Here is a 25,396-nt window from a genome sequence, read left to right as displayed (position 1 = left end):
AACAAGGCAGAAAGGCAACGAGAAGGGCGAATGCGCAGGGAATAGCGGGAGGGTGCCTGCTGATGGCAATAGCGACGAGAGGAACACCCGCATTCGCGTTTTTTTTTCTGTCGTAGGCAAGTCGTATGTGTGGCACTGCATGTACTCTCCTTATTTTTGGTACATCTGCTCACACATGAACACTGCGGAGCATTTTCTAGTCTCTCGCCCTCTTGTTTTGCGTCCCTCTCCCCCCTCCCATCCACATACCTCCTCTCACTCTGTCATGCCACAAACAACTTTATCTACAGTATGTGTGTGTGCTTGCACTTGTGTCTTCCTTCTTGTTTTGTTTTCCTCTCTCCCTTCCCTAGCCTCTCGCTCTCCGCTACATATGGACCGTTCCCCCTCCTCTTAGCCCTTCTCCTCCAACCCTCTCTTACTCCGCCTGTCGCGCCACGCTAGCTCCGATCCATGTTAACCGTAACTACGGCACACGAACTCATTGTATGCTTGTCTGTCTGTGTGTGTGTGTGCATATTTGATCCTTTGTGTTTTGCTATGCTCGTGTTTTATTATTATTATTTTTTTCACTGTCGATCTCCTCCTCCTCTTCGTTGTTTGAGGTGCATCCTCTTTCCCAAACTGACCGTGTGATTGGCGTCACTGTCTTTCTTTCTTTTTGCCTGTGTGTGTGTGTGTGTGTGTGTGTGTGTGTGTGCTTGGGTGTGCTTGGGTGTCTGCACGTGTGCGCGGAACTCGTGTTGCTACTAGTGCTGAAGGAAAAGGTCTGCATTGTGCTTTAGAGTCAAGAGAAAACAAGAAGAAGCGCGAAAGCATTGCGACAGGTACGCTGAGGTCCACACGGCGGAAACGTGATCTGGGAACAAGGACGTGAGAGGCATCGCCCGTTCAAGCGGTGATTCCTTGGGGTTGTGTGTGCGTGTGTGTGTGTGTGCACGTTTGCTCCTCTGCTGGCGTGATCTGCCGACGGGGGGATGGCAGCTACGCGCTGGACGGGCAACATGAAATGTGGCGAAACTTCTGGTGGCTTGAGTTCTTATCCTGTCTCTCCCTGCAGCAGTGGGTGAACACGATTGGCGCTGGCTGTGGATTGTGCAGCGCGAGCTTGGCCTTCAGGTGGCAATCATGGTTGTGTTGGTCCAGATGGTGTGTCTCCCACCCGGTGCGCAAAATGAGCTTGCTCTCTCTCGCTCTGTCTCCCCGCTTCTCCCCTCCCCTGCCTTCACTTCCAGGTGTATTTGGACCTCATTCTCGCACTTTCTCCTCTGTGTATGCGTTTGGACTGCTACCTCATGGTGTGGATACTTTATTAGTACCATCTCTTCAGGGGAGGGCATACTGTTGCACCCGCATTGTGTTCTCTTGTGCAGCCCCATCCCCAATCGTTACAGTGTCACTTCTGCACCAGCAGCGCTGCGGATCGCTCTTCACATAAGTGAGTCCTCCCTCCCCCACCGTAATTTGCAGAGGTCGTACATCTGTGAGAGGGCTAGTGTTTTTCGCATCTGACGACACCCACTTACTCTATCCCACACCTCTGGGCTATCACTCTTAATCACAGCGTGCCCTTGTTGTTTCTATCGTCTCTGCGGCGTTGTACGCTAGCCAGGCTTTGGTGGTTAACGATGCTGCGCAGTAATGTAGGTGTATGTAGCCGTGTAGGAGTGGCACGGGTGCGGTTTCGAGTGTGTCAGCTGCTGCCATCTGTCTCCGTAGCCTCGGTGCGCCCCTTTGGCACCTCCACATCCCCTCTCTTGGCAGGCCTTCGCCTTAGCGCGTTGCGCTTTGATAGCAGGAGCATCGGCTCCAAACTGCCGGCGAACATCGACCGCGTCTCTAGCGATGATGGTGAGAAGGGCGACGGCGGCGGTGCCGCTGTCGATGGGAACGACATGAGCAAGCCGGCAAGTGCAGAGGATGGCGCAGAAATGGCTGTGGTGCAGAAGGACTACGGAGAAGAGAACAGCGATGAGGGATTTCATGAGGATGCGATCATCGTGAAGGATGAGAAGGGCAACTCTATCACCCGCATTCGACGCCTGCCACTCACGCTTATCGAAGAGGTCCCGCTGCCGCAGCGCATTCTGACGGACCTGGAGTTGGTCATGATGGCCTGGTGCGAGGAGCACGCCCGGCAATATGCGCTCTTCATGACGGCTATTCGCATCGGTGTGTTCGTTCTTCTCTTAATCATCTTGTACGTGTTTTACCAGACTACCCTGTCGAGCGAGCGAGTGGTGCGCGGTGTGGACAAGATGCCGGCCGACCTGCGCATCGGCAGCGTCGTCTACTTCGACGTAACCGAGAACGGCACCGACATTGGGCGCATTGTCATTGGGCTGCTCAACGAGGACTGCCCGCTCTACTGTGAGTACTTTCATCGCCGTTGCACCGGCAACGGAGGCAAGGGTAACTCCTTCCGCGGGATGCCTCTAGCGGCGATCGTGCCCCGACACTGCTTGATCTTCGGCGACGGACAGGAAATGGAGCACGATGTGCCCGGGTTCAACTCGCACTACCTGCCGACGGAACACCTGAGCAACGGTGCTTGGCGCGGCGCGCTGTCCTCCATCGCGTACGGACCCAACCGCGAGAGCCCGAACTTCGCTCTTCACATCTCATCGGGGGACTACAAGCCGCAGGTGTTCGCCATTGTGATTGGTGGGTACAACGTGATTGAGCGGATGAACAATGCAGGCTCGAAGCACGGCAATGCGCCAAAACGGAACTACGTCATTGAGGGCTGCGGAGAGCTGTGCACGCTCGCCAAGTCGCACATCGCGCCAATGCCGTGGAAACTGTACGAGTCCGTATCTGTCGGGTACGATGATGAAAAGTTCGGCCCGCGCTTGTCGGCGGACGTACTCAAGCACTCCGATGAGATCGGTGCCGCGGCGGTCGAGACGCAGCAAGGGGGTGGCTCGGCGCAGGTGCGGAAGAGAAAATGGTGTTTTTTCTAAGACCACACGCACTGAGAACGCAAAAGGCACAAGCTGCCCAGAGAGATGGAGGAGGACGACAGCAGAGAACGAGACTCTTCGAACGCTGGTAAAGGCAAAGCAAATCACGCGTATGTGGGGGGAGGGGCGCACGATTTATCATGCGATATGTGCTTTAGTGACTCCCTCGTATCTGTGTACACGTGCTTGGCGAAGCGGACATGCTGTCCGAGAGAGAAGAGGTGAACAATATGCGAGTTGCAACGACGGGGCTGAGTGGTGCGTGTCGCACCTCTGTTCCTTTGCCTGACGTGGTTATGGTTTTGCAGCAGCTTCATCGTCACCCTTTTCACGTCTGTTGTCTTTTGCAGCTCCTCTACCGCATCTTCCCTCTCTTGGAGGGCTTGGGAGTGGGCTACGGAGACGGCGACGGCCGTGTGATGGACCTCCCAGTAATCGCCCTTGCCGCCCCACTTCCCCCTTCTCTCTTCATGCGATCCTCCACTGTAATGCGGCGCATCCTTGGATGTGTGCGCATTACTTACTTCTTGCGATGATGACCGGTCTTTCTTCTTACGTTTCGTTGGTGTCACTTTTATGCGTGTGCGGTGGTGCTTCTCTCGCTGTAGTGTATGTGCGCGTCGATGGGCTAGTTGTGCGAACGCTGTGAACATGTGTTGCTGGTGGGAAGATCCGCTCTTTCCTTCCCCTTTGATACAGTCGCCCTCATGACGAGAGAGGGGGGCACCTCACCGTTGCACCTCAGGGTCGAGTACATCGACTCTGTGTGTGGGGAGGCCAAGCAGCACCCCCTATCCCTGCCAATGCCGAACCACCTGCGGTGGTGGCGCGGGGTCAAGCACCCGCGACGTGGTGGTGTGAGAGCGCTTCATCGCTGCTCATGCCGGCAGCCATGCCGTGGATGGCGTTGCGTCGGGGCGGCCTGCGGCAGCGAGCACGCGTGTGCCGTCCATGTGGTGGTGGGCAGCGTGTCCGCGCGACGCGAACGTGCCTCGCCCGGCCCTCGCACTGCCCACCGGTGGTGGGTAACCTGCGTGCCGCCGCGAGGGGATGCACCAGGGATGGCGACTGGCATGATGTGAGCCGCTGTGAGGCGACATGCGAGGCGGTGCTCAGCCGACGGAGTCGGCGCACTGCTGCACTGGCGCATGTGCGCGGCTGCTGTGCCCCACGAGATGGGTCTGTGACTGGCCGGGGGCAGCAGAGTGGCGTCGGGCTCCTGCTGCGCGGCAGAGAATGGACACACACGTGTGGAAGCAAAATATCCTACTGCCTGAAGGGGCAGCCAACGCCGTTCGAGATGTCGTGTCTCCCGTGCGCCGCTGTTTTCTCTTCGCCCAGTGGTTCCACGATTGTTGTTTTCTTTGTATATGCGTGTGCCTACTAGCTCCTTTTTCTTTGTATAACCCACATGGCTCGTCTTTTGTCGTTGTTGGTTTTCGAGTTGCTCTCACGCGGTCACCCACGCCAATCTGAAAATGAGGTCCCGTTTCCCTCCTCCCTCTTGTTTCTCCTTACATACACACACAATCATATGTGTGTACCGGGCATGGTGGTGTTGTTGCTAATGCTGTCCCGCTGTCCGGTGGCGGTGGTGATGGGTGGTGGTGCAGCTCGTTTGTTTGTGTGTTGACCGCTCTCCGTGCAATCGTGTGCCGTGAAGCCCCTCACCGCCTTTGACGTTTTCGCTGCCGTTGTTGTTGGTCTTCTGAGGTCAAAGTACCGACTTGGGTACTCACATACACTGTCACATACACAAAAAGATATCATAATGAACATCATATCGCTACGCAGCTCGTACTGTGCCCCTGAAGGACTCGTGGGCTATGCCTCTCGATCCCGAAAGAGGCGAAACACAGCTGCTGGGATGCGGCTGGTTCAGCTGTGCGCCGCCTGCTGACATCGTTACCTTCGCCTTACGTGCGAGGTTGTCTCTGCATCAGAGATGTTGTCTGGTCATCCTCACATGCGTGCAGGTGCAACTCGGCTTACCTTTCTCTTTCCGCCGTCAATTTGACAGACTCCGGGTGAAGTACCGACGCTCAACTTTCGCCATTGTCCTGCATGTCCTCCTCTGTGCTTTTGCTGTCCCTCTTGCTCGTTCAAACACACCCGTGCGCGTGCGGAATCAACCACACACCATTCCACCGAATCCAACCTGCTACGCAGACCAAGAAAGGGCCGTTGCTCTCCTATTGCTGTCAAACCGTCCCTCATGCCACAATCACTATCCCGCATTCTGCTGCTCTGCCCACACCCCTCTTCCCACCCCCAAGTCTGCCATGCTGCACTTCGAAGGCAGCAGCTTGCTTCGGCACCACATCGTGTGTAGCATTCTCTCAAAGCGGCCAGTGCGCATCACCAACATCCACGATGACGAGGACCCGATGGGCATTCAGGCACACGAAGCAAACTTCCTCAAGTTTATCGACCGCGTCACGAGCGGCTCCTCCCTGCAGTGCACTGACCACAATACCACGTTGCAGTTCACGCCCGGCATGATCTTGGGCGGGTCCTTTTCGCACGAGGTGCCCTCGCAGCGCTGCGTCACGTACGTTATCGAGGCAGCGCTGCTGCTGCTTCCTTTTGCAAAGTTCGACTCGCGCATCACCTTTGTAGGCGCCACCCAAGGCGAGCTGGACCTCTCCGTGGACACGGTGCGCACAGTCACTATGAGGTGGGTGCAGCTGTTTGGGGTGCAGGGCAGTCTGCGCATCATCCGCCGCGGCGCCGCCCCTGGTGGCGGTGGTGCGGTAGAGCTAGACATCAAGGCCATCCGACGTCTCACTAGCGCTACAACGAAGGAGCGCGGGCGGGTGCGGCGCGTTCGCGGCATTGCCTTCGCCTCTCGGACCGCGGCAGACCTGCCGCAGCGAACCGCTACTGCCGCCAAAGGAGAACTGCTCAAGTTGCTGCCCGATGTGTACGTGGTGACCGATGTTGACAACAGCAAGGCCAACCGGAACGACCGCGTGAGCGGCTATGGCGTTGTACTGGTCGCCGAGACAACAAGCAAGCTGTGCGTCATCTCCCAGGAGTCGGTTGCCATGCCGCAGGAATCACCCGAGGACGTCGGCAAGCGTGCAGCACAGCTTTTGTTCGACCAGATTTACGAGGGTGGCTGCGTCGATGCGCACCATCAGATGCTGGTGCTGCTGCTGATGGCGCTCAGCCCGGACGAGATCTCGACCGTGCGCTTCGGCCAACTGAGTGCGAGCGGTGTGTCGGCGCTGATGCTGATGGACTCGTACTTTGGGGTGTCGTGCGCCGTCAAGCCAGACTCGTCCTTCGCGGGGCCGAATCTGCCCCTCACAACACTAGTGACCTGCCTCGGCAGCAATGCCGTGAATGTTTGGAAGAAGTCAAGCTGAGAAAGACCGCGACTGGGGTCACTACTGTTGTCGTTGAGTATGTATGTGTGTGTGTGTGTGTGTGTGTCTGGGTTGTCAGGACATGGCGCGCCGACGCTGCTCTCCCCTGCGCCCTTGCATGCTTGTCCTCCCTTCTCTGGCGTCGCTGTCTTTTTCTTTGCGGCCATTACGAATAACACCCTACCACCTAATCCGCCAACTCCCCCTTTCCTCTCAACGCTCTTTTGCGCCACGCACGTCTTGAGTGATGTCGCTTGTGTCCATCTACGTACCAAGCGCGCAAGCGTGGAGGAAGAGAAGGAGGGAGGCGCTGCGTGCGTGGGGTGGCGTTGTGGCGGAGAGCTACGTTTAAGGTCTAATCAAACTCCTTCATGCGCGAAAAAAAAACAAATCGAACAACAGATAATCATACACGCGGAGACATCCCTTCCCCCTCCTCCTCCCTTCGTTCCCATCTGGCACACGTGAGAGCTTGTCGAATAGCGGAACAGCTTCAGGTGGTTGCAGTGAGAAAGGAAGCAGAGAGACATAAGGCGAGAGGTCCGACCTCTTTTCGTCTAGCAGTCGAGTGAGTGAGGGATTTAGTGATGGATGTGGACAGAGGCCGGAGAGGTAACAGTGCAGACTCCACCACAGCAGTGGTACGACCTCCATCACCTTACAAGGGCGCCCTTTCGCTCTGGCTCTTGTTTCCTTTTCTTCGTGTGTGTGTGTGTGAGCGAGCTGCACCCCTTGTCTCTCTTTTCCCCCCCCCCTCGATCTCGACTTGGCCTATGGTTATGTGTGGACATGTCAGTGGTATTCAACGACGTAGACCTGCGACAGCAAAAGGGAACAGGTGCGAGTTGTCTTCTCTACGGCTTCTGCGCTCTTTCTTTGCTCCACTGGACCTTTTTTGTTGGTTAGCTCTGCATCGTGCCCCTCAGCCGCGACGCACTGCAGCCACTGAGGTTGCATGGCGCGCACGCACATGCGTACAAGCACAGATTGCAGTGTGCAGAGCGAAAAGAAAAATACACACACCACCTGTCGGGATGGACTTGGACTTTTCAAATCGCGGGCTTTTCGCGTTTGATGCTGCGAAGGCACGGTCAGCGCTGATGGGGGCCCCTTTGGCGGCACTGCAGACCGCTCTCTCAACGACCTCGACGGATGGGGGTGACGCCCCTGGCGCAGCGCCGCCGTTGTCTGCGCTCCCCACCGTCCGTCTATTGAACCTATCTTACAACTCCCTCCACCTCTTCACTGGTGGCGAGACCTTGAAAGGACTCACAGTCTTGGATCTGTCGCACAACACGCTGACGCAGGTGCACAGTCAGAGTATGCCACCCACGCTGGTGCGGCTCAGCATCGCGCACAATAAACTGGCACACCTGTGCGACTTGGCCGAGTACACGCCGCGGCTGCAAGTACTGGAGGCCGGGCACAACCAGCTGAGCACCGCTGCTCTGCGTGGCCTACCCACATCGCTGACGCATCTCAGCGTGGAGAACAACACAATCGAGTCGTTGACGCCGCTCGGCGCGTTGTTGCATCTTACACACCTGAACGTGGCACAGAATCAGCTGGAGAGCCGAGACACTCTCTGCGCCTTGCGGCCGCTTGTGTCGCTGCGCCACCTCGACGTCCGCGGGAACCCCATGTGCGAGACAGGCAGGCGTAGCAGCGAGGGCGAGAATGAGGGTGTCACACAGCTGCTACACGACGTACTGCCGCGTCTGTCGCGCTTCAATGGAGTTCCTCTCTCACAGGTACCAGAGAACCGCATGTGGAAGAAGGCGCACCGGCGGCAGCAGCAGCAACAAAATACAAAATTCAGCGCAGCGAAGTCTCGCGGCATGTCGCACGATGCGCGCGGTGGCAGTGGCAGCAGCAGCAGCAGCTCTCTCTTGTCGTCTTCTCAAAGACAGCAACAGAGGTTGCAGGAGCCGGCTTTGGAAGTCCGCCTCATGCAGGCGAAAGTGAATGAACTACGACGCCTGCTCCTAGCCTCTCAGGATGCGGAGGGGAAGGCTCGTCAAAAGCGCGCACTGCTCATAGAAAACGTGAAGAGTACAGCGAAGGTGATTGGCCAGCAGGAGACAGAGCTGGAGAGGCTTCAAGGTGAGGTAGATAGCTTGCGGAGCGTGAATCAGAAGCTGCAGTCATCGGTGGCGGCTGCGGAGCAGTCGTTCGAGCATGTGCATGCGTCTCTTCTCGCGAGCAAGGCAAATCTTTCTGCCGCTGGTGTGAAGTAGGGGTGCACCACCGAGATGTGGTGCTGGTTAGGCGTAATGGGCCTGTCTTCTCACTTGCATAAATGTGTATTGGTAGCCTTTGAAGTGCATAGAAGCTGCGCTGGCGCAGCGTGGACGAAAAAGAAGAAGGTGGAGGACAGCGTGGAGCTGATTCAGTGAAAACATCGCCCGTTATGTGGTGCGAAGGAGCAGCGGGGGAGCCTCTGTTGCACGTTTGTAGGTTGTGCTTCCACTTCATTCCCCATCTCCTGTGCGTCCAGCTTGACTCTCATCCTAGCCGGTGTGCTCGACGCGCATGTCTTCTGTTTCGCTTCTTTGCGCTCCGCGCTGCGGACTCACTTGTATTCGCGGCCAAGTGCTGTCGTTCTCTCTGGAACGTTCCCTCTCCACCCAGGAGGGTGGTTAGGGCTGTGGGTGCAGAAGACTTGAAAGCAACTCCCTTGAGGAAAAGGCCATGCTCGCACATCACTTACTTGTGAGCGTTTCTTTTTTTTTCTTGCTTGTTGCGCATCTTTTTCGCTCCTTCTCTCCGCCCTCTTGCTTGTACCCGCGTCCGCATTGTCTGCACTGCAACGCCGCTTGACAGATTCGGCTGCTCCGTGTTGCTGTTGAGACGGTGCGCAAGTAGCCCTCCCCCCTCTGCTGCTCTTCCAGAGAGGACAAGGGCCAGCAATGGGCCTACAAATCATTGAGGGACTAGGAGGCTCCTCCCGTTGCGTGACGCTTCTCACCTTCGTGATCCACTTCTTGCATTCGCTTTTCAGCCTTGTGAGCTTCCTGTCGTGGGTGCAGACACCAGAGTCACAGCTCACGCACAGCACACAGATGGCGTACCTCTCATTGACGATTGTATGCTGCCTCTTCTACTTCCTTGGCGCCTCAGTCTTCTACATGTGGGCCTGGCGCTTCCCAGAGCCAGAGGAGGTGGCGAAGCGGCGCCGCGTCTACGGTGTCGGCATTCACCTCTTCTTTTGCGATTTACCCATCTTCGTAATAGAAACGCGCATTGTGTGGCGGGTGCAGTTCCCTGCGGCCATAATGGGCTTCAACTACGTCCTCACATGCGTCTCCTTGAGCTACTCGACTCTGCGTGTGTGGTTCTTCCTGATGGTGCGACTCATCAAGCTCCACCTGTCGACCGCGAGGTCGGTCGGCGCCAACCACACCACTCAAACTGCCTTGGCAGTGCGGCGTGCGATGGACGAGCCGGACTACACGGGCGATCTCGGCGCAACGCCGCCATCTACCGCAGCAGACCACACAATTTTCCTGAACCGCAACGCCGGCCTCCATAGTAATGACAGGGTAAGTGCGACAAGGCTTTACGCCACACCGGACACCGATCGCGATCGCAGAGATGTGTACTACGGCTCCTCTCCGAGTCGCTACTACTCGCCTTCCTCCGATGACTTAAGCATCTCACAGAGGCCGAGTCAGCACGGATATCGCCGCAGTCCCGGGACCAACGTCTTCAGTCCTCGATCAGCTGCCCCGCCGTTTCGCATCTGAAAGCAACGCAGTGCAGCCCACATGTGAGGCAAAGGTGAAGGGAAAGAAAGAGAGCAGCGGTGTATCGTTGTTTTGAGAAAAGAAAGGGGCGTCGCTGCTGAAGAAGCGCACTCTTCCTCATACCGTCGCGAGAGCGCATCTTGGTGCGATCATAGCCACATTCCCCTCTCTTCCGTTGCCCTCAGCGTTACTCAGAGGCACGTTTCTTCGTCGGTGTCTCTCTCTCTCTCTCTCTCTCTCTCTCTCTCTGTGTGTGGCGGGTTGCTGCTGTGCTGCCTCAACCCGGTTGCTCGTGGTCCCGTCTTTGGGGGGTTTTGTTGCTGTTCTTCCCTCCCTCCCTCCTAGAGTAGATGTGTTCGTCAGCGTCGCACGAATCAGTGACGCAAGTGAATAATAAATAGAGAGAGCGATGTACGAGTCCACTTCTCACCCTCTCTCACCCCAGCAGCGCATGCTTGTACGCATGTGTGTGTGTGTGTGCGTGATGTGTCCTCATCGCTGAATCACAACCAGGCGTGCGACTGTGCTGGGCCTTTCCGAGTCAGTTTTTATGGCCTCCTCCTGTATCACGTGTTTCTCTCTGTGCTTTTTATGAAGGGCGGCGTAAGAGCGAGAGGGTGAGAAGGCACAGCGACTCTATTACTTGCTCGGGTGCACTCCCCTGTCTCCCTTCCTTCTACGCGTCGCCCCGCCCATCGGCATCGCTGTCCCACATCCCCTTCGCGCACTTTGACGTTTCTCTCCTGCATCCCATGAAACGACCACCAAACTCATCTCCCCCACATCCAACTCCCCTCTCGCACCCCCCCCATATATATATATATATATATATATATATATATATGCACGCACACAAATACGCGTGCTCGCATGTCGCTGCAACTCTTCCTCTCTCCCTCTCCGCTGTAACTTGCCATACCTCTTCTTTGCATCACTGTAGTGTTTCCCCTCTGAGAAGATGGCGAGTATCAAGTGTGGTTCCCGCCGCAAGGCCCGCCGTGCGCACTTTCAGGCCCCGAGCCATGTGCGCCGTGTGCTCATGAGCGCCCCGCTCTCCAAGGAGCTGCGCGCCAAGTACAACGTGCGTGCCATGCCCGTGCGCAAGGACGACGAGGTCATCGTGAAGCGCGGCACCTTCAAGGGCCGTGAGGGAAAGGTGACGGCGTGCTACCGCCTCAAGTGGGTCATCCTCATCGATAAGGTGAACCGCGAGAAGGCGAACGGCTCCACCGTGGCCGTCGGCATCCATCCCTCCAACGTCGAGATTACGAAGCTGAAGCTGACGCACCACCGCAAGTCCATCCTGGAGCGCAAGGACCGCTCGTCCAAGTCCGACAAGGGCAAGGGCAAGATCAGCGCCGCGGATAAGGCCATGCAGCAGATGGACTAGAAATCTCGCCCAACGCGATCGAGGCTCAGTGAAACACAAGCGGTGCCACGATGGGTTCCTGCGTGCGTGCGTGTGCGTCATTTCCGACGTGCGTGCATCCATCACCGGTACTCTTTTGTCCTTTTTTTCATCCTCTTTTGTTCTTTCCTTTTCATGAAACGAAAAAATTCCTTGAAGCGTGCGGCTCCAACCGGCATGTCCTCCCCCCCCCCTCCCCTCCCCCTCACAACGAGACGGAGCGCACTCTGAAGCTCGAGGATCCCTTCTGGGGCGGCTCCAGAGCTGTATTGCCGTGAACGCGCACATGTTCTCTCTGTGTGCATATGCAGAGTGGACGCCAAGCAAACGTGAGTGAGCGAGGGACTGTGGCTGCACCACACTCCTCCTTCCTCGATGCGCGGTGTGCCGCACAGGTGAGAAAAGCAATATCATCAACAGCGAGGAGGGACGGTCGAGCGCTACGCAGCCTTTTTTGCGTGCGTGTTCGCAGGATGCCTGTTCATTCAGCAGGGGCTACGTCAGTGCTCCCTTCTGCTCTCTCTCTCTCTGCTCTTGTGTCATGTCCGCCCCCACACCCTTCTTTCTCTCTCCCTCTTGCGCTGATGCCCGCTACATCTGCACACCTCCCCGCCCCGGAGCCGCCGATCCTTCCTCGCGCCCGTCTCCGAGAGAGGATCCCCTCTCCGATCTGTATACTGCGCCTCTCTCTGTGTGTACCCTCTTCCCTCGGAAGACGGCAAACCTGCCCCCCCCCCTTCCTTGGGGGTGTGCCGAATAGAAACAGGGGCATGGATGCATGCGCGCCGTTCTTTTTCCTCTTTCGTCTCTTGGTGTTATAGAAGACGCGTTTGACGTGTCAGCCTTCGGTGCCCTCTTCCCCCCCCCTCTTCCTCTTCTGCAGCGGCTCCTTTTCCTTTTGTGTTTGTGCTTGGACCTTAGTGGCACGGCCTGCTCATCTGCGGTCGGTCGGTCTGCCTGTCTCGGCGCCGTCAGTCTTTGGCTAGCACCCCCTCCTTACTCCTCCTCCTCTCTGTAGCATCTATACGTCGCGATCAACGCGAAATCCACGTGTAGGCGGAACCCCGCTCGATGTGGCGCCGTCACAGGTGTGTTGCCGTCATCTGAGTAGGGGCGGCAAGTGACACCGTCGCATAAGACGCCTGGCACACACACACACTTCAGTCATAATGATTACCCGTCTGGATGGCGCGAGCGCGCGCAAGCTCGCTGCGGGGCAAGTAATTACGGACCTCACGAGCGTTGTGAAGGAGCTCTCCGAAAATGCGTTGGATGCGAAGGCCACGACGGTGACTATTCGACTCATCAACTACGGTCTCGATGAGATTGTCGTTGATGATGACGGCACGGGAATATCCATGGGTCAGCTAGTGAACACCGCGGCCAATGAGCTTCTGGACGGTGCGAGCACGCCTCTGCTATCGAGCCGCGCCACCACGAAGCAGCGACGGCACGATCTCGACGGTTGCACTCATGCGACTGCAAAGGACGAAGCCGACGAGGGCCGCACGAGCCAGGACGAGAGTGCGTGTGTGGCAGAAGCTGAAGGCGACAGCTCTGATCCGTCACTCGGTTTCCGCGGGGAAGCGCTCCACTCTTTGGCCCACATGAGTGATGTAACGGTAGAGACGCGCAGCGCCGACACTGGTGCCTTGACGGTGCGTATCTCGTATGACCATACATCGCACACGTCTCGCCTGGAGGCGGTGCGACTGCGCGATGTGTGCGGCACTACCGTCACCGCGCGGCACCTCTTCAAGCACTTTCCTGTGCGGCACCGCGAGTACGTGAAGAACTGCCGCAAGCAGCTCAGCAAGGCGACCAGCACGATGAAGCAGTACGCTGTGTCGCACCCGCACATACGCCTTCTGATGCAGCATCAGGAGACCCCCAACTCAGCCGTCGTCACGCTCGTTTCGCTCACCGGCTCTGGCGATGCAACGCGCAGTGTGACGGAGGCGTACGGCGGCCTTTGCACCTCGCACATGCAGCGCGTGCACTGGAGCTTGTCGTTCGGCACCTTCACCGGACTCGTGTCGAAGGTAAGCGGCGGCGGGCGACTAAGCAGCGACCATCAGGTGTTCGCCCTTGACGGGCGGCTCGTCGACCTGCCGCGTTTGGGCAAGGCGCTCAACGATGCCTTCATCCAGTGCCTCCCAAATGCCTCCCAGCGGCTGTATGTTGCCTTCTTCCTCCAGGTAAAGAGGAACGCCTCACTTCAGTACGACGTAAATCTTACCCCCAACAAGCGCAAGGTGTTGCTCGCGCAAGAGGAGCGCTTGGCGGACGAGGTGTACCAGTGCGCGCTGCAAGAATTTGGCTCGGCCTTGCAGGAGGTCGACCTGGATCGTGGCCAACGTATCGCGCAGACCCGCGCCGCTGATGTGCGTGCCACGGAGCTGACAAGGCTGACGCGAACACCGGTCTCAGCCACGTCGCTCACGCAGCTCACCTTCAAGCGAGCGAAGATGGAAGAAACGTATACGGGCGGCCGCGTCGCCGCTGGCGCACTGGATGCCCACAGTGGAGAGTCGCACCTCAGCCCCACGGCTGGCTCCTCCTCGGTGATCGACCTCCCAAAGCTCGGCAGCTTCCTATACGCCAATGACGCAGCCGACAATAACGGCGCCGGCACGGATGGGGATGGCGAGAGGGATGAATCTACTCCACTCTTGCTGCCCTCCTCGCCATCCAGCATTAGCGGTGGCGACGGGGACGACGAGGACAGCAAGGAAAGTTCCCGCAGCGCTGTCGAAGACAAGGGCAAAGGTAGCGACCCACCCGCCCTCAAATCAACCGCAGACGTTGATGACCATGGAGACTGCTGCTGCGGTCGCTACTTGGCTGACAACGCGGAAGGCATGCGCTCGGACTCGGTGGCAGTCGAGGTCACGCGGCTCTGTGACGAGGGCAGTCAGCGGCGAGGCGGGGGCAGCTGCTATCAGTGCACGTACCCGGATCTCGGCGAGCTCGTGCGGGAGCCGTTCTCCGCGGACCCAGCCGACGCGGTGGTGTTGTCTGCGTCGACACAAACCTGCGACCGGCCCTCTTCTCGCACCCTCGGTGCCCAGACAGCCGACGACCTGAATCACTACTTCACCAAGAATTCCTTCAAGGAGATGCGGGTGATTGGGCAGTTCAACCACGGCTTCATCATTGCCGTGCTCCCCAATGGTGACGTGTTCGTCGTCGACCAGCACGCATCAGATGAGAAGTATAACTACGAACGACTTGTGCGCGCGTACGAGGCAACGCCACAGCCCTTGGTGATGCCGGTGTCGGTGGCCATGAGTGCTCACGAGGTGGACCTCGCCGTAGAGCACAAGCTGGCTCTTCAGCACCACGGCTTCAAGGTAAGCCGAGGAAGCGACGACACGAAGCTGCTGGTGTATTCGCTACCGGTGTTGCCGTACGACGTGGTGAGCGCGTCGGATGTGATGGAGCTGGTGCAGCAACTCGTACAGTATGGCACCATCACGAAGCCGCTGCGTGCGGTGTGGCACTCCATGGCCACGAAGGCGTGCCGCAGCAGCATCATGATCGGCACCCCGCTCACAGTGAAGCGCATGAAACTCATCCTCGAGCGACTAAGCCAGCTGGATCAGCCGTGGAACTGCCCGCATGGTCGACCAACGCTGCGGCTGCTATGTAACATAGTAGATCTATCGAGAGGTGGCGCGCTGTTACGATGAGTATGTTGCAAAGCCGGAGATCTATGCCAGTGAATACGCACGCGCATCATTGCCCACTACATTGCACGACTCCTCTGCACGTGCACACGCACAGAGAGGCACGCGACGATAGAAACGAGAATGGGGGAGCACATCAATATGGCGGCTCTGTTTGTTTTTGCTTGCCCCCCCCTTCCCACTCTTTTCCTCATGAGAGGATGAGGTCCAATGCGGAGGGTGGCCACGATGACGGCGCTGGGGCTAAGTAAAAAGGACGCAGCTTGAAGGGACCATGTGCACGGTGGACCCCTTCCGCACGACCTGTTTCGCCCGTGCCGTCTTCTCGTGGGGCGCCGCTGTCTCCTGGTGCTCGTGCGCTGCACCATAGCGGTGCGGATGGCACAAAAAAAAAGGGCCCTTTTCTTGCTGACTCGCCCCCTCCCTCCCTCTCTACGCATTCTTACTCCTTTGGGGTGCGGTTGCGGCGACACAGTCACGCTTGCCGCACTCCCGTTTTCACATGCACAGACATCACACATCGCTCCTCTTCCTCTGCGTGTACACTCGCACAAAACAGCAACATCGACAACTGCAACGAGGCCCAACGCCCCTGATCCCCACACAAAAGGAGGAGGAGAGAAAAAAGAGTGCGCGCAGAGAAACATACACATACACCGGTGCTCAACGGCTACGTCGCGCCTGCACTCTCGGGTGAGTGGGGTGGGGTGGCCGAACAGACGCGTGTGCACAGCTCATCCTGTGTGATAGATCCACAAATACACATAGACCTAACTCCGCTCATATTAGAACTCTCTCTTTTTCACGCGCGTGCGTGTGTGTGTGTGTGTGTGTGTGTGTGTTGCTTCCTTGGCCTCGCTTTTACTATTTCCTTGCACACAAATATAGAGAGAGGTGGCGAGGTTGGGCAGGGCAAGGGAGGGATCACGCACACGCACTCCTCTTCCTCCTCGCCAGCGGTGTCTTTTCGAGAAGGCGTTGCACACCGCTGAGCCAAGTTTTTTTTCGTGCTCGTGCATGAACGAGTCTCGCCTCTGCAGAAATAGAAAAGCAGTGCGCGAGGGACGCAGGCGACAGCGGGTCTTGTTGCCTCCGGCGAGTGGAGGAGGGAGGTCTCGCTTCACCAAGCACGTCCGGTCTCTATCGAGTGACGTTTCGTCTGATTCGTTGGTTAACGTTTGTGCTGCTGTGAGCAAGATGCACCACAGCTCTTCGCAGCCGAGGCACGTCACTGATGGCGCCGGCAGCTGCTGCTCAGACCTCCGTGAGATGAACGAGGCGAAGGTAGCCAACATCCTTTCTTACCTTGACAGTGCTGCCGTGACGCAGTGCGAAGCACGAAGCCTGCGAGACTGCACACTCGCGACCAGCTTCTCCAGCGTTGTGCCGCTCACGCCGTCCGTGCTGCAGCACGTCACGACCAGCTCCCCTGCACCATCATCCATAAACGCCTCGCCGAACGATACCCCGACGCACCGCCACGCACCGCCGAGACGGTCCGCATCGCCGCCGTCTGTTGGTGTGCCAGCGGTGTCGGTGTCGTGGATCACCGGCGGCGGCGCCGAGTCTGCCCAGAACACATATCTTGGCATCAAGAAGCGCATTGAGGGGATGCAGTTCGAGAATGAGCAGCTTCGCCGGGACAACGCAGAGCTTCGCAGCCGCCTCCAGCAGTGGCGTGCCGAGGAGGCAAGCCGAAAGGAGGAGATGCGCGAAGCTGTGCAGGGCGAGGTGGACGAGCTACGCAACTCGCATGTGCAAGAACGCAAGCGCGCCAAGGCGGAGAAAGAAAAGCTAGAAAAGGCGAAGGAGGAGCTGACGCACCAAGTGGACACGCTTACGGTGAGGCTGCGCGAAGTAGCAGCGAAAAACGCCGAAGATGTTCGGCGTCTAGAAGGGACGCATGCCGCAGCCCTCTCGTCCCTGCGCACCAAGTGGGCGGCACAGGAGAAGGTGAGCCGCGAGAAATGGCGTCTGGCAGAGGCGAGGCGCATCAAGGAATCGACGCTGCAGTCCCTCGAGCCGGACATTGTGCTGCTGCTGAATCGGCACAAGGCCGAAAAGGCGCGGCTGCGCGAGGAGTACGAAAACGAGCTGCGCCAACGCGACGAGGTCATCGCCGCCAAAGATGCCTCCGTAGAGGAGTTGAAGTCGAAGGTGCGGCGGGAGGCGGATGAGCTGCTCAGCCGTGAGCAGGAAGCTGTGCGAGATCGCCTCCGCGACGAGAGCGAGCGCATCCATCGACAGCTCGAGGAGGAGCGCCGTCTTGAGCACCAAAGGCGCGAGCAGCTGGAGCACCACTATGAGGATCAGAAACGGACGTTGCAGCGAGAGATCGAGCGACTTGGGAAGGAGGTGCTGCGCCTGCAGAGCGAGCAGACATCGGAGCAGGCCTCCTTCCACGAAGCGGTGACCGTTGAGGTGGCGCGCGTGACAGGCGAGGTGAACGAGCGCATGAAGTGCCTAAAGGAGAAGCTGATGCTGGAGTTCGCGGACCGCGAGAAGGATGCAAAAGAAGAAAATCAGCGCTATTTGCAATCAAAGGAGGCGGAGATGCGCAAGAAATGCGAGCTGGAGCGCGATGCGGCGGTGACCAAGGTGGTGCAGCGGCTCGAGGAGGAGCATCTGCGCGCCTTGGAGTCTGCTCGGGGTAGTGATGGTATGCTGCGGGAGCGCTACATCCAAGTTACGCGTGAGAAGGAGCGACTGCAGGTGGAGCTTGACCTCGTCCAGGAGCAGCTAAGCACCGCCCTCGAGGCCAACCGCAGCAAAGCCGAGGAGCTGCAGCGAATTCAAGACATGGCGAACCTGTCGGAACAGCACATAAGCGCCATCGAGGACAAGGTGCGCTCCGAGTACACGAAGCGCATGAGCATTCTGGACCACGAATGGCAGAAGAAGCTGCACGAGTTCGAGACCCAGCACGTGAAGGAGGTATGGGAGCTACAGCAGCGCCACGGTGCCGCGATGCAGGAGGTGGCTCGCCTGAAGTCCGAGTTTGAGATGGAGAAGAAGACGTTGGAGCAGCGCCACCACGCGGAGCTGAGTCAGATCAACGAGCGCGTCCTTGTGGCCATCACCAAGAAGGAGAACACGATCCGTCACCAGTCGGAGCAGCTGCTGAGCTTGCAGGAAGCCGTCAGTGTGCGGGACCAGGAGCTGCAACGGCATCGCCAGCTGCTCTTGTGACGCAGAGAGTACAAAGATGGCGTAGAATCCTCCGCTGATACCCCAGTGCAGTGAGGGCTATGAATGATGCTTGCGCAGGATCCATAAAGCCGAGCCGACGCTGTGCTCATGGTGGCTGTGGGAATACGCCGATCGGCTCCTCTTTTGATGCGCATGGGCGGCTGGCGATTTGAAACACTTTTCAGCGACATCATCAAGAGGGAAAGGAACAAAAAGGTTAGCACGCTTGGCAACTACCGCCGCCCCCTTGGTCTGTGTATTTGCGTATTGTGTATGCTTGTTTGCCCGGATGTGAGGCGGGTACGTGCGACTAGCCTCCGCTGTCGAAGTTGGGATTGGATACGCCGTACACCATGGGGAGCGGAATAGCTGTGTGACTGCGGCGCAACAGCTTTTTTTTCGCGTTTCTCGTTGCACTCTACCATCCTTGATGACGAAGGGAAACCTCACCGTTGTACCTCAGGGTCCAGTACATCGACTCTGTGTGTGGGGAGGCCAAGCAGCACCCCCTATCCCTGCCAATGCCGAACCACCTGCGGTGGTGGCGCGGGGTCAAGCACCCGCGACGTGGTGGTGTGAGAGCGCTTCATCGCTGCTCATGCCGGCAGCCATGCCGTGGATGGCGTTGCGTCGGGGCGGCCTGCGGCAGCGAGCACGCGTGTGCCGTCCATGTGGTGGTGGGCAGCGTGTCCGCGCGACGCGAACGTGCCTCGCCCGGCCCTCGCACTGCCCACCGGTGGTGGGTAACCTGCGTGCCGCCGCGAGGGGATGCACCAGGGATGGCGACTGGCATGATGTGAGCCGCTGTGAGGCGACATGCGAGGCGGTGCTCAGCCGACGGAGTCGGCGCACTGCTGCACTGGCGCATGTGCGCGGCTGCTGTGCCCCACGAGATGGGTCTGTGACTGGCCGGGGGCAGCAGAGTGGCGTCGGGCTCCTGCTGCGCGGCAGAGAATGGACACACACGTGTGGAAGACATAGTTCCCATTTTTTTCTCTGGACCAAATGCAGGCTCGACGGCGGCACGATCACACCGCTCTCGGGCTCACATCTTCTGCTCCATCGTTGGCTTTCGTGTCTCTGTCTTTTCATCTCGCTCCTCTACATCGCTGCCTGCGACGTAGTGGAACTCCCCATCGACAGGCACAGGCGCACACGCAGAGACTGTCTTTTTCACACCCGGCTCTTCAGCGAGTTTTGTGCTATAAGCTAGCGGAACTCATCCTTGCTTTTTGCCCACTCGCGTGATTTTTTTTTTTACATCAATGGGAGGCGGCGCTGCAATGCGGTCTCGCATCGTCAGGGATCCCGGCGTACCGCCGACTCTGGTGGCGCGTCCGGAGGACGTGTTCGAGGACAACGGATCAGGGAACTCTTCCATGTGCGCTCACGCCTTGAATGGCTTTGCCGTCGGCGAACGCTACGACACCGCGAAAAGTAACGCGGCAGCCACACTTCCAGTGAAGTGGGACCGCGACGAAGCGTTATGGCAGCTGAAGATAGCCCTTGGTGTCTCACCTGTACTGCGGGAGAGAGACGTACCAAACTTGGCAAACCCAGCTCTGCGCGCTCACAACAGCGCACAGTTGCCCCTGCAACTCAACGCCGGGGACGAGGCAGCTGCTACCGTTGCCCAGAAAGCGTCCGCCTCCGATAAGCAACCGCCATCGGCTCAAGAGGGCGCTCCCAGAAAGGGCAATAGGATCGACCACTTCATTCCTCCCGTCTACAGATTCAGCTCTGCCTCGTCGGCGTTCTCTTCGCCTCTGTCGCAGGCCCATGTGCAAACTGCTCTGGCTCGCATCCAGGATGAATGCAACGCACTGATGCAGCGCTTAGGCGTGGGTGCTGCCACGTCAGGTGCAGAAGTGCACCAGGCAAACACGGACGTGCCCGACGACGAGCTTCAAGCGGCGCAGCTGATGCACCTGCTCGCGGAGCCATCGACACTGACCCAGCTGCAGCGACGTGCAGACGCCGCGATACTGGAGAAGGAGTGCGTCTTTCGGATTCGAGATCTCCTCGCTGCTGAGCTGCAGCGGCGCCACGTGCCACTCGAAGCGGCCCAGGATGACTTTCACCCTTTCTTTGAGCAGGTCGACCGCACTAAGATGGCCCTAGAAGACTACTACCACGTGCAGAGCGCGATGCATACAATGGCGCCGATGATGGAGGCGGCGGTCGCCGTGGCGGAATGTCTGCGCGATGTCGATGCCACCACATCAATGCAGGGGATGCAGCGCATAAATGCCGTGGAGGCGGCAATGAGCTCCTTGCTGGCGCAGGTGCAGGAAGACATGGTGATGTTGCCGAAGAACTTGGAGGCGCTGCAGTGCCGTTTTGAGGCGCTGTAGGGCCGAGAAGCCTCAGACGATTGAAAAGGAAACAGAAGGGCGGCATCGGACCTCTTGGCCAACCACGTTCCTCTGTGGCCGCACTCCAGTGGCACTTGTCTTTCTCTTCCTCTCAGTCCTCTGCACACTTGTTTCCTCACCGAGGCTGCTGCCTGTGCGCTGGTTCGACGTCACATGCCGCTGGCTCCATTTTTCTAGTCTCTCGCCTGGGCTCTTTGGCCGATTGCCGCGGAGGGTGGAGCAGCCGCTCTTCCCACGGCAGCAGGTTCTCTTTCTCCGGTCACGTACGTCTCTCGCTCTAGTATCCGTCATCCACTGTTGTCCGCGCCTTCGAGTGCACTTCTCTGCGGCTGTTGCTGATCTTGCCACCTAGACACTCTCTGGACAACAAGTCAAATCGAAAAGATGGAAATAGACGCCAGGGAAGTCGTGCCGTCTCCCCTACAGCGGATGCGCACGCTTCATGAGGCACCCGTGCGTCTGAAGCCCTCCCTCCCCCCCCCCCCGACACACCTGCAGGCGGCGGTGTGAGTGTGAGCGCGGACGAACACAGCAATCCACCCATGTTTCCGTGTGTCAATACACCCTTCTCGACGGTATCTCGCCGACAGCGTCACGCACACGCACGCGGCAGTGATGCAACCCTTCTCTTTCACTGTTGTGCCTTTGCTTGCTCGCATTCCTCTGTCTCTGTCCTTTCACCCCTCGCCTACTGATCCCAACTTCAACGATGTTTTCTTGTTTCTCCCCTCTGCGTGCGCACCGGATGGGGGTGAGGGAGGAGGAGGGCACGGTGTCGAAGCAGGAACTAAAGGAAAGCGTATCCTCCCACCTTATCCGCAGATCGCACACATCCATCTCAACGGCGGACTGTGAGGTGTGTGTACACGCTTTGTTGTTGTTGTTGTTGTTGTTGTGCTGCGCGCTGCAAGGGTCAACGCAGAGAGGCAGGGGGGACGCGAGAGACAGAGCTGACAGCGCCTCCCCCTTTTCGGTCGTACACACCCCTCGCGCATTCGTTCGACGTGAAGCGTTTCATCGAAGCGAGAAGCAAGCGGAGAAAACCGAAAACTCGAAAGCTCCGAAGGGGCCGCGGTAGTTGCCAGCGGCACCATCTGTATAGAGGTAGAAGACCGATTTCTGAAGCTCCACAGCGCATCGTTCTCACCATCCGTATCGCCATGGCACCCGTGAACGTGGAAAGGGTGTGCTCGGTGTTTCACTTGTTCGCGGTGAACGCGGCCGACGCCGCTGCCGCTCGGGATGAAATTCGCGAGCCGTACATCCCCGTCTGCTTATTGGCTGCGGCGGCACGGGAGATGGGATACTATCCCACCCCCACTACCATTCATCAGTTCACTGAGACGGTGCCAGGCGCCGCGGCCGGCGCCGTGACATTCGCAGGCTTTCTACAGTTCTGCGAGGATGTTGCGCACACAAACCAGCCAGGGCGGTCGGTTATTCACAGGATGGTAGAGAGCATGGACCCAAGCGGTAGTGGGGTGATTAGCCGTTGCGAGCTCTTCCTTATCTTGACCAGCGGCTCTGCTACCATCAGTGACGGCGAGATCGACGCCGCAATGAAGCTGCTGGATCCAACGAACAGCGGGTCCGTCCGGCTCAGTGACCTGGAAGCCGTGCTCATCGACTCATGCGAGCGCCAGTGGTCGGCGTTTGAGTCGCGATCGTCGTCAAAGAATCAGCACCAACAGAAGGAGCAGCGGCAGCATGAGTCATCCGTCGCTTGCGCGACGGTAGCCGAGAAAAGTCACAAGCCGTTGCACTCCACTGACATCACCACCGCTGCTGTCATCCCCCAGGCGGGCTCGCCGGCGCCTCACTCGGGGCACATGCCCGCACAGCCGGGGGACCAAAAGCAGCATCCAAAGTGGCGGCGAAGGGCCTTCAACAGACGGAGGTACGAGGCTCCACCGTCCCCGCCGCCTGCAACGACCGCGACAGAGGGGAGACGCCCACAGGGGCAAGGACAGCACTGGTGTCCCGCCGCGGTCAGCGAGTGCGATAGCTTCTCACAACATACATACACCGGCTCGGCTGGTGAGACAGTTTTTCCGTGCCACCAGCGCCTGTGCGACAGGCAAGACACGTTTGAGCGGACGCAGACGGCCATGACGGTAGACGTGGTTGTGCAGCTGTCACCCTGCCAGCCTACAGCGGAGGTGCGGCGCAGGAAGTTTGCGAGGAACTCCTCGGCCACCGCGTCGAACTTCGCCGCACAGACGCCACGAGGCCCTCCCCGGTGTGCTGCCTCTGCAACTGCGGCCAAAGAAGCACCGTCCGACAAGGGAGCGGAGGACAGCAATGAACTGTGCCCTCACCACAGCAACAGCGCCGACGCGAACGGCGGCGCACGCTGCAACGGGGGCCAGGGGTGTGAGTCGAAGCAGCAGAAGTCCTCCGATGCGGCGTCAGACGCCAGGGGTCGTAGTGTTTTGGCCGATGCCGATAGCCCATCGGCTGCGGAGAGGGAATGGGCAATGATCGACACCATACCGACGAGGAAAACTAGTGGATCGAAGTGCTGCATCATGTTCTAGTGTATCTGCCTGCGCCTGTAGCCCTCTTTCTCTCCCTATCTCGTAGATTATATTCATTTATGCGTGAGTGCATGTGCTCTTGCGAAACTTACGCGCGCCGGCAACCCGATATACCGGTGCGCTTCCTGTTTCTCTCCGCTAAAGTGCGTGGTGTGAGGGTAGAAAAGTGTGTGTGTGTGTGTGTGTGTGTGAAGCTTGCTTGGGCGATTGCATCGACACCAATGCAGGGGACAACCATTCGTGTGCGTGCTGGCACGTGTGTCCGTTGAGTGCGATGCAGCGCGATGGGATCTCCTCCACAACCTTCAGGCACCCTCATCCACGTCTGCAGCCACGCATTGCTCCTCTGAGCTTTTTCGTTTGCTTGTTTTTTGTTCGTTTTTTTTTTCGTGCGAACGCATCGTTCACTGACCCTCCCAACCCGCTTCGGTCCCTCTACACTCTCCCCTGACGAGCCTCTGCCGGGTTCGCAACAAACCCAAACGAAAAGGCGCAGCGGCTCGTGCAAATGGGAAGGGGGGAGTAGTGTGGGTGTGTGGGTGGGTGGGGGGGGGGGGGGACTGGCCGTGGTCGCTTACCAACGCCAATGTCCCATGGCTGTTTTTTTTTTTGCTTGTTTGTTGTCTCTCTTGGCCATTATGTCACTCATTCCCACCTTCCCTTCCACCTCTCTTTGCGCCGATTCTTTTGAATGGCATCACTTACTTTATGGATATATATATATATATATATTCTGTGCTCGGTTTTCTAGAGTCCCATTGTGGTGTTGCGTAGGTATGCGTGTGTGTATTAGGTAGGAGTGGGTCGGGGCCGATAAAAGGAGAAGGAGGGAGAGTCAGCTGCCCTGTCCAGTAGCCGTTATTCACCACGCCACTGCCCCAAATGTCTGTCTGTCCCTCTGCAGGTCATCCTGCCCGCCCGCCCACCCTCGTCATCGCCCCCTACCTCCTTCCCCGCCACTCTCCCTTCCTTCGAAGCCGGTGTTCACGACAGCGCTTCTTTTGGACTTTTCAATCTCAGTGACGTGTGCGCAAACAACAAAACAAACTAAAGTAGAAAAAAGTGAACAGCAGCGACAGCACCAGTCTTGGGGCCTGTGAATCATTGCGCCGTTCTCGAACCCCCTCCTCTCTCTTTTTCATGTGCGTGTGTGCAGGTAGGTAGGTGGGTGGGTGAGTCAGGGAGGGGGCAGGGCCTATGTTCTTTCGTGGCCTGCTGTTCACTGTTGTGGGTGTGTGCAACACGCTTCCCTCCCTCCCTCCCTCGCATTTTCGTTGTTTACGCTTTACCGTGCCTTTTTTTCTGCGTATATCTGCAGAAGAACGGACAAGACGCAAAGGTCCTAGCGGGCGCACGTCTCCATAGCACCGATGTAGTCTCGCGTCTTGCCAGTCACAGCGCCTTCACGAGCTGCTTGGTGGGTATCTGTGGTGAGGAAAACCTTGAGTCAGCTCTCGCGATGAATTGTGCACCCTCAGCCTTGGAGGCTACGACTTCTACGCCCCGAGCACTGCTCGTCGCTTCTCCTTGGTTCAGATGACCGTATCATCCAGTAGGCGCCGCTCCTTTCATACCGCTCTCTCCGTGACATTCTCCTCTACCTCCTCTCTCCAATTCTCTCTCTTAAGGGTGGACTAACATATATACTCACCAACGCAGGAGCGCGAAAGGCACATCTACACCCAGAGTCAGGCAGACAGTCAGGCGCGCGCACACACACACACATATATACGTATATGTATTAGTCGGGGGCACAGCAGGGCATACATCCATACACACGTGCTTACACTCGCGCTCCAATTCTCATCACCAATACGCCTTCCTGTTCGTTGTTGATGCTATTGTTTTTTTTCCGCTCGTCTTTTCATATCACACCCTTCCCATTTCGTTCTCCCACTTCAGTCTTCTGTGTGCCCGCTTTACTTGGTGGCAGTGGCGTTTTTTTTTTTGTTATTCGGGGTTGCTGCTGTTATCACCATTGCGTCATCCTCATTTTCTCTTCTCTATATTGAAGGTGCAGGGGCGCACACAACTTTCTTCGCTGTCCGCAACCACAATTTATGATTTTGCACGCAGACACGCGAATACTCACATCGTTACCACATCCAAACTCGGCCG

The 25,396-nt window shown here is 58.1% G+C and overlaps 9 protein-coding genes across 9 annotated transcripts; all 9 read left to right on the top strand.

Annotated features, from left to right (window-relative positions):
* Positions 1-1,628: 1,628 nt before the first annotated feature.
* On the top strand, positions 1,629-2,963 carry CYP14 (putative cyclophilin 14; the record flags this gene model as incomplete). The annotated part of the gene is made up of 1 exon (XM_003722515.1): positions 1,629-2,963. The coding sequence occupies one exon, from the start codon at positions 1,629-1,631 to the stop codon at positions 2,961-2,963; it is 1,335 nt and encodes a 444-aa protein (XP_003722563.1).
* A 2,282-nt stretch (positions 2,964-5,245) lies between these two features.
* Positions 5,246-6,334, top strand: LMJF_35_1700 (putative RNA 3'-terminal phosphate cyclase; the record flags this gene model as incomplete). The annotated part of the gene is made up of 1 exon (XM_003722514.1): positions 5,246-6,334. The coding sequence occupies one exon, from the start codon at positions 5,246-5,248 to the stop codon at positions 6,332-6,334; it is 1,089 nt and encodes a 362-aa protein (XP_003722562.1).
* A 1,100-nt stretch (positions 6,335-7,434) lies between these two features.
* LMJF_35_1690 (conserved hypothetical protein) lies at positions 7,435-8,571 on the top strand (the record flags this gene model as incomplete). The annotated part of the gene is made up of 1 exon (XM_003722513.1): positions 7,435-8,571. The coding sequence occupies one exon, from the start codon at positions 7,435-7,437 to the stop codon at positions 8,569-8,571; it is 1,137 nt and encodes a 378-aa protein (XP_003722561.1).
* Positions 8,572-9,243: 672 nt separating this feature from the next.
* LMJF_35_1680 (conserved hypothetical protein) lies at positions 9,244-10,080 on the top strand (the record flags this gene model as incomplete). Its single annotated transcript, XM_003722512.1, has 1 exon — positions 9,244-10,080. The coding sequence occupies one exon, from the start codon at positions 9,244-9,246 to the stop codon at positions 10,078-10,080; it is 837 nt and encodes a 278-aa protein (XP_003722560.1).
* Positions 10,081-11,038: 958 nt separating this feature from the next.
* On the top strand, positions 11,039-11,470 carry LMJF_35_1670 (putative 60S ribosomal protein L26; the record flags this gene model as incomplete). Its single annotated transcript, XM_003722511.1, has 1 exon — positions 11,039-11,470. One exon carries the CDS (start codon positions 11,039-11,041, stop codon positions 11,468-11,470), a length of 432 nt encoding a protein of 143 aa, XP_003722559.1.
* A 1,187-nt stretch (positions 11,471-12,657) lies between these two features.
* On the top strand, positions 12,658-15,180 carry LMJF_35_1660 (mismatch repair protein; the record flags this gene model as incomplete). Its single annotated transcript, XM_003722510.1, has 1 exon — positions 12,658-15,180. The coding sequence occupies one exon, from the start codon at positions 12,658-12,660 to the stop codon at positions 15,178-15,180; it is 2,523 nt and encodes an 840-aa protein (XP_003722558.1).
* Positions 15,181-16,446: 1,266 nt separating this feature from the next.
* LMJF_35_1650 (conserved hypothetical protein) lies at positions 16,447-18,366 on the top strand (the record flags this gene model as incomplete). The annotated part of the gene is made up of 1 exon (XM_003722509.1): positions 16,447-18,366. One exon carries the CDS (start codon positions 16,447-16,449, stop codon positions 18,364-18,366), a length of 1,920 nt encoding a protein of 639 aa, XP_003722557.1.
* A 1,283-nt stretch (positions 18,367-19,649) lies between these two features.
* On the top strand, positions 19,650-20,720 carry LMJF_35_1640 (hypothetical protein; the record flags this gene model as incomplete). The annotated part of the gene is made up of 1 exon (XM_003722508.1): positions 19,650-20,720. One exon carries the CDS (start codon positions 19,650-19,652, stop codon positions 20,718-20,720), a length of 1,071 nt encoding a protein of 356 aa, XP_003722556.1.
* Positions 20,721-21,901: 1,181 nt separating this feature from the next.
* LMJF_35_1630 (conserved hypothetical protein) lies at positions 21,902-23,278 on the top strand (the record flags this gene model as incomplete). Its single annotated transcript, XM_003722507.1, has 1 exon — positions 21,902-23,278. The coding sequence occupies one exon, from the start codon at positions 21,902-21,904 to the stop codon at positions 23,276-23,278; it is 1,377 nt and encodes a 458-aa protein (XP_003722555.1).
* Between the last annotated feature and the right edge of the window lie 2,118 nt (positions 23,279-25,396).

This window comes from Leishmania major, chromosome 35 (genome assembly GCF_000002725.2).
Source record: "Leishmania major strain Friedlin complete genome, chromosome 35".
NCBI lineage: Eukaryota > Euglenozoa > Kinetoplastea > Trypanosomatida > Trypanosomatidae > Leishmania > Leishmania major.
This window is presented reverse-complemented; position numbering and strand designations above follow the sequence as displayed.